This window comes from Vigna angularis, chromosome 9 (genome assembly GCF_016808095.1).
Source record: "Vigna angularis cultivar LongXiaoDou No.4 chromosome 9, ASM1680809v1, whole genome shotgun sequence".
Lineage (NCBI taxonomy): Eukaryota > Viridiplantae > Streptophyta > Magnoliopsida > Fabales > Fabaceae > Vigna > Vigna angularis.
In genome coordinates this window covers 23,582,804-23,590,202 of record NC_068978.1, presented here as the reverse complement: position 1 = coordinate 23,590,202, position 7,399 = coordinate 23,582,804, and the positions used below count along the sequence as shown (strand labels likewise).

Sequence of the window (7,399 nt, the reverse complement as noted above, 5' to 3'; positions counted from 1 at the left end):
GTTTGCAGCATAAACTTGAGGAGCATCTAGGCCATGTGGTTGCTGCAAAGAAGGACAAACTTCTGTATAGTGATCACTAGAAAGACATATACCACATAGTCGTGCAACATATGCAGATGCAGGTGCTGGTCTCTAATTATTAGCCAGTTGTGTCACAAAACTCACAAGAGCATCAAGTTTGCTCTCCAATTTCTTATCTGCAGATGATGATCATTTCTTGCACTAAACTGTTAAGAGTTGGAAGTCATCTTCTCAACTAAATGCTTGGCTTTAGCAGGCGTCATATCACCAAGCGCTCCACCACTGGCAGCATCAATCATACTCCTCTCCATGTTGTTCAAACCTTCATAAAAATACTAGAGAAGGAGTTGCTTGGATATCTGATGGTGTGGGCAGCTGGCACAAAGCTTGTTAAACCTCTCCTAGTACTCGTACAAGATCTCTTCATTGAGCTGCGTAATCCCAGAAATATCCTTTCTTATGGTTGTGGTCCTGAATGCTAGGAAATTTTTTTCCAAAAACAACCTTTGAAGATCATCCCAGTTGGTGATGGACCTAGGTGCAAGGTAGTGCAACCAATCCTTTGCCATGCCCTCTAAAGAATGCGGGAACACCTTCAAGAAGATGTGATCTTCAAGAACATTATAAGGCTTCATCGTTGAACAAACAATATGAAACTCCTTCAGATGTTTATGTGGAAATTCACCTACAAGACCATGAAACTTGGGCAACAAATAGATCAGTCTAGTTTTGAGAACATATGGCACGTCCTCATCAGGATATTAGATGCACAAGCTTTCCTATGTAAAATCAGGTGCAACCATCTCCCTAATAGTCCTCTCGTGAGTTGGAGGTTGTGTCATATTGTTCTCACTATATGATGCAAAATAGAATCAGAATCAGAATTATTTCCAAATGTAGCAGATGCAGCAGATGTAGAATGCACAAAATATGGAATAGTGGATGCATAAGTAGAATGCTAAGACTCTAATGGTATGGACGCGAATGGTTGTACTGACTCTAAAGACAAGTTCCTAGAATGCCTAGCTAACCTATGAAAAGTCCTATCAATTTCAGGATCAAAGGGTGGTAATGGCCCAGGATTGCCCCTAGTCATGGACTAAGTCAACTCCTATAAGCAAAAGTCAACATAGTGAAACATAGGGGGGTAAACAACAAGTATATGCAAACCTTATTAGAATGGGCTGAAAATTTGTGACAAACACCAAAAAATCATGAAAAGATAGCACAAAATTCAAAGGAAAATGCAAAGTATAGCTATGTCAACCAATATAGGAAAGTATGAAAAACAACAAAAATAAAACTTCAAAAATAAAAAAGAAATAGAAAACGACCTCTTTTTCTACCCAAAAAGCTCATATAATTTGTCCTATTCCGACATCGTGAGAAAAAGTTACGTTGTCGCAAAGTTTGGGCTCACCCATTTTTCACAAAACAAAATTTAGACTACTACAAGTGCTTCTGGGATTTTTCTAAGAAAATATGGAGTATAGCTATTTCAACCAATATATGAAAGTATGAAAAACAGAAAAAATAAAACTTCAAAAATAAAAAAGAAATAGAAAACGACCTTTTTTTTCTACCCAAAAAGCTCATATAATTTGTCCTATTCCGACATCGTGAGCAAAAGTTATGTTGTCACAAAGTTTGGGCTCACCTGTTTTTTGCAAAACAGAATTTAGACTACTACAAGTGCTTCTGGGATTTTTCTAAGAAAATATGGAGTAAAAGAAGTGAGCACACCAAATTTCAACAAAAAATAACACCCCTAGCTTTCAAAACAAAAAATGTCAATTAATTTGACAAAAGATGGCACTATTGAAGCTACTATTCACACTACTGGACCAGTGCCGCTCAGCGCCCCTGAACTAGTGTCGCTCAGCGTTAGTGTGCCACCACAGTTCAACACAAAACAAACACACACAGACCCAAGACTGAACCTTTGGTCCCCGACAACAGTGCCAAATTTGATCGAGGCCGTACTCGAATCAAATTAATATGCAATTAAGTGCAGTATAGACTAGGAAGTGACTCCTAGGTCGTCTCTCAAGGACTAAACTTTGGTTCAGGCAATAGGTCGAACACGTGGTGGGGGTGATAGTTGGGTAGTTTGTGAATGAAAAAATTAAACAACTAAAACACAAATTCAACACTAATTAAAAACGATTGGTCACTATTACGATTGTAATGTTCCAATCCTAGATTAATAATGATTAAACGCTGCTTTCACCTCTAATCCAACACGAATTAACCAACTAAGCGAAGGTTAATCTGGTCTTCAAAAATGTGAATTAAGCACACACATTGCACATGTCCTAATCAATTCTGCACACACAGCCTAGTTAACTAAGCGAAAATCAAACACCAATTAGAGCATTAAGTGTGTTCTAATTGCAAGTATAAAACAGATTGAACAAGGTGCAAGGCAAGGCAGTAGATAACAATTTAGCATTCAGAATCTCATGGATCAATTCAATCTCAACAGCAACAAACAAAAACAGATTAACCTACCATTGTGAACAAATTGAAATACCAAAACAAATTTCAATTCATAATTAAGAAATGCAACAGAACTGGAATGTAGAACATAACCTACAAAAATGAATTACAACCACAAAACGCAATTGATTCTAATTCCAAATGTAACCCAAAAAAGAAAACCCTACCTCTAAAACGAGAACAAAATCAAATGCTGGAAAACAAAATGGGAAAACGAAATTGGAAGAGGAACAAGAACAACAATACGAAAATCAAAAAAGAAAAGAGATTGGAGAACAAATTCAAGTGCATAAATGAATTCAACTCTGGAATTGCAATGAAAAAGAGTTTATAAGCAATGAGAATAGAGAAAACAAAAAACCTAAAAATGGAGAAGAGTGTTCTCCTCTTTGTCCAAGCTTCTAAAAACGTAAAAGAAGAGAATGAATCCTCGAGTTGGGGTCTGTCCCCTTTTGCACAAAACCCTAGGCCAAATTCTACAAATGGGCTTCTCCAAAAATGATTCAAAAACGGCCCAATAAGTCAAATCTCTCCAAAAACTTCTAAAAACGAATTTACAATTTAATTTAAAAAAGGTTTAATTGCTTCCTTTGTCCCCACTTTGGTTGAATTGTGTCAAATTCATCCTCATTTTTAAAAATGTTTCATTGTCATCCTCACGTGGTGTAAAAGTGTCAATTGAATCCAAACATTGGAAATATTTGTGTCAATGTAGTCATCTCCGTTAAATACACACTAACTGCGTTAAGTGGCTGATTATTTGGCACTAAAGAAGTAAAACGTGGCAAATGAGTCACAGTAGTGGTTGTGACGTGTTTGGTGATTTGTATTTAGGGTATTTGTACACTAAAGAATTAAAATCAGAATTCATTTAGGGTATTTCTATTTGTGAACGAAGTGCGATTGGGGCTTTTGAAAGCAGAGCGCGTTTGGTGATTTGGAAGCGTTTGGTGATTTGGAAGTGCGAAGTGGGTTCCATTCGAAGTTCCATTCGAAGGGTACGTGTACATTGCTTTCGTTGGGTTTATGGTTGCTTTGGTGTGTGTGTTTGCTTCGTGTGTGTGTTTGCTTTTGTTGTGGTCCCCCATGAACTATTATCTCTGTTTGTTGTTGTCCCCCATTATGGGTGTTGTGTGTGGTCCCCCATTGTAGGTTAAAGTCAATCTTTATGCTGTGTTTAGGGTTTAGTACAAATTTGTTTTAATTGTTTATGGTCTGTTTAAAGTGCTTTGTGGAAGTTTTTTCGTTGGCTTAGGAAGTGGCAATGTCATTGACTCATCAGTGTTGTTCGTCTTGCTCATGGGGGAGCTGTCGTGCCGTTTCATCCAGAGGATTGGTTCAAACTAACATATGTCATTGTGGGGAAGTTGTTGTGTTGAGAGTGGCAAAAACTGTGAAGAACGAAGGCAAACAATTTTGGGGATGCCCTAATTACAAGGTTTGTTCAATGGGTGTAGTTTCATTTTAGTGATTAGTTTATTTTTTGAGTAATGAAATGTTTGTGGTTGGATGTTTTGAACAGCGGACTCGAAACGAAGAACTTCAAGGATGCAATTATTTTAAATGGTGCAATGAAGCTAATTTGGATGAAAGGGATACTATTATTGCTAGGCAAAGGAGGAAAATTATTAGTCTGGAGAAATCTGCTATGGTTTCTCAGAAATGGGAGAAGCAATTAACATGGATGCTATGTTTTATGGGGTTTATTATTGTGATCCTTGTTTGTATCTTGTTTAAAATTCCATGACTATTTTGTATTAGACAATGGTTGAGACAGGAACAATTTGATGACAGCTAAGTAAACTCTCCAAATATAACATGCAGCCAATAAAATAAATTCAAATTTGATGACAGCTAAATTCAAATTTGATGACAGCAACAATTTAATGGCTACTGTACACAGTTATCAGTTGTAGTAGAAACAATATTGCACTTGTCATTTATCTTCAAATGAAAATAACTAATAAATAATATAAGATTCAATGAAAGTTGAGTATAAAATCAGAGCTTCGAATGCACATTGAATATAACAGCAGAATTCACTTCAAATGCTTTTTCTTTATGTAATTTGAAAACTTGTGATAAATTCATTATGATTGTCCAAAGCTATTGCATTGCTTTATTACATACCGAACCGAATCTTACTTTAGAGAATTGGACAGTAGAAATCAGTAAAAACAGAGGCTTAATCACCATTTCAACAGTAAATTTTTTTCCAATGCGAGTAATGAACTTGGAATGAGCGTTGACTTCATATTCTTTGGACGAGCGTCCCCATGTGCGCGCAGGGGGCGACGAGCGTCCGCTTGTTATGAACCCAGCGTGCGCTAGCTATGTGACGACTGTCCTAGCGACGAGCGTCCTGGGCGACGAGCGTCCACTTCATGTTCTCTGGATGAGCGTCTTGACGAGCGTCCACTTCATGTTCTCTGGATGAGCGTCTTGACGAGCGTCTTGACGAGCGTCCATTTCATATTCTCTGGACGAGCGTCCTCTTGTGCGTGTAGGGAGCGACGAGCGTCCGCTTGCGATGAACCGAGCGTGCCCTTGCTATGTGAGGAGCGTCTTGGGCGATGAGCATCCTGGGCGACGAGCGTCCACTTGATGTTCTCTGGATGGGCGTCTTGACGAGCGTCCATTTCATATTCTCTGGACGAGCGTCCGCTTGTGCGTGTAGGGAGCGACGAGCGTCCGGTTGCGATGAACCGAGCGTGCCCTTGCAATGTGACTAGCGTGTTGGGCGATGAGCGTCCTGGCGACGAGCGTCCTGAGCGACGAGCGTCCAATGTTCATACCTGCATATTCATGAATCTGCTGAGTGCAGACAGCTAAATGCAGCTGAATTCAAATTTGATTCATCAGAAACCTTCATTTCTGATGAAAATAACTAATAAATAATATAAGATTCATCAGAAACTGTGATTCAAACGGCACATTGAATATAACATCAGAAACTGTGGTTCAAACTGGACATCATATTCATTGAACAGACAATACTTTGCTTCATCAAATAATACATCAGCACACAATACATATTGAAGTTTGTATCCAAAAAAAGGTGCTAGCCGAAACAAAGTACCAAAATACATATTAATAATAGCTAATGACTTTCTAAATCAGTTTGAAGGTGCTGTGGCAGTTGGGTCAGCTGGTGTTGAAGTTGTCTGAGGTGCTGTGGCAGTTGGGTCAGCTGGTGTTGAAGTTGTCTGAGGTGCTGTTGTTGATGGGTGACTTTGTTGGGGTTGTTCAACCTCGCATTGAGTAATTTGACTGGATTGAGTTGCATTTGGAGTTGTTGGAGCAGCTTGGGCAGCTTGTGGACAATTATTTCTTTTATGTCCAAGCTCTCTACATATGCCACATCTCTTACGTGTTCCACCTTGTCTTAGTTCAGTGTCATCTTTCTTAAGCTCCCAAGGCTCTAATCTTCTTTTCTTTTTCGGTCTACCAGGCAAAATTCTCTTAGGTGGAGGCAACACATCAGGCATTGAAGTCATTTCCCACATATGAGCACCGTGAACTGGATATATCATTGGAAAGTATGTTTGTTCATAGGTTGACTTTGTAAACCAATGTGAGATGTAGTCTTCTCCATTGATGTTTAAAAATGTCATGGCAGTGAGGGCATGACAGCATGGGATTCCTGTTATACTCCATTTCCTGCAACTACAGTCCACTTTATCTATGTCAACAACAAACTTGTCACCAATGTTGGAAGTGTGTCTCACTTCAAATAATTTCAATCCTGACCAGCTGGAAAATGAAATTTGGATTCAAGTGAGTAAGTAAAGTAAAGAAATTAAAACAAATAAAACTTCATATTATGAAATCATACCTAGGTATCCAATATTTTGTGTTGTTTAATTCCTTTTGAAATCGTTTAAAAATTTTGGGGCAAAAGGAACCTTCATATAACCTTATCTTCTCTTTATTTCTTGCCCATCTCTTCATTAGATACATACGAATGTCTTCCATCATTGTTATGATGGGCTTAGCCCTTGCATCCAAGATCACACTATTAAAAGCTTCAGAGATATTGTTTACTAGGGTGTCACAAGCAGCTGTAGGTGTAAACCTTGACCTTGACCAAAATCTATATAAAGAAAAACACACACATTTATAACACAACCAAACAGTTCTAAATAATTGACATGGCTAACACTCTTGAAAACATACCTTGGTGGAATAGCTATCAAGTGCTTAAAGGCCTCTACATTCACATCTTTTATTTCTCTCATGACTGCCTCCCATGCTTGAGGATGGGTTGATGATGCTGCCTTCCATAATAGACGTTTCAGATTTTTTCCAGGATATTTTTTCCTCAAATTTGCATATATGTGGCGGACACAAAACCTTTGATCAACACGAGGTAGAAGTTCTTGTATTGCTGGCAGAAGTCCCTATCAAATGATAAAAGTAAATTTACTGAACATGAACATGGAAGACTAAGGTCTCATAATAAAAAACAATGAAATATAACTTACTTTTTGTTGATCTGAGATAAATGTATATGTTGAACATTTTTCAACACCACCAAGATCATCAATCAAGAATTCCAAAAACCAAGTCCAGGTTTCCTTATTCTCCACCTCCACAACAGCATATGCCAAAGGTAACATTTGGTCATTACCATCTCTTCCAACTGCTGTTAACAATTCACCCCCATATTTCCCTTTCAAGAAACACCCATCCAAACCTACAATGGGCCTACATGATATGAAACTCACCTTACATGCCTTCAAACAAACATAAAGTCTCTTGAATACTTGGTTCCCCTCATAAGGTTCTACACTAACTTTGACAGTTGATCCAGGATTTGACCTAAGCAGCTCATTGGCATAGTCATATACCCTTTTATATTGTTCTTCAAAATCACCTT

At 38.2% G+C, this 7,399-nt stretch overlaps 1 protein-coding gene and 1 non-coding gene across 2 annotated transcripts; one reads left to right on the top strand and one right to left on the bottom strand.

The window, feature by feature from the left end:
• Positions 1-378: 378 nt before the first annotated feature.
• On the top strand, positions 379-485 carry LOC128194150 (small nucleolar RNA R71). Its single transcript, XR_008245466.1, has one exon. It is a non-coding gene; the product is annotated as a small nucleolar RNA R71 (small nucleolar RNA).
• A 5,001-nt stretch (positions 486-5,486) lies between these two features.
• On the bottom strand, positions 5,487-6,803 carry LOC128194081 (uncharacterized). The gene is made up of 3 exons (XM_052868759.1): positions 6,697-6,803; positions 6,356-6,613; positions 5,487-6,273 (listed from the first exon to the last, which is right to left on the bottom strand). Exons 1-3 carry the CDS (start codon positions 6,756-6,758, stop codon positions 5,637-5,639), a joined length of 957 nt encoding a protein of 318 aa, XP_052724719.1. The 5' UTR covers positions 6,759-6,803; the 3' UTR covers positions 5,487-5,636.
• Positions 6,804-7,399: the final 596 nt, after the last annotated feature.

What these genes read in the sequence shown, in the direction of transcription:
- LOC128194081 (XM_052868759.1), bottom strand. Translation starts at nt 6,758, where the DNA reads ATGAGAGAAATAAAAGATGTGAATGTAGAGGCCTTTAAGCACTTGATA. An exon ending in TTGATAGCTATTCCACCAAG is followed by an intron (nt 6,614 to 6,696) that starts GTATGTTTTCAA and finishes TTCTTTATATAG; the next exon opens with ATTTTGGTCAAGGTCAAGGT. An exon ending in ACAAAATATTGGATACCTAG is followed by an intron (nt 6,274 to 6,355) that starts GTATGATTTCAT and finishes TTCATTTTCCAG; the next exon opens with CTGGTCAGGATTGAAATTAT.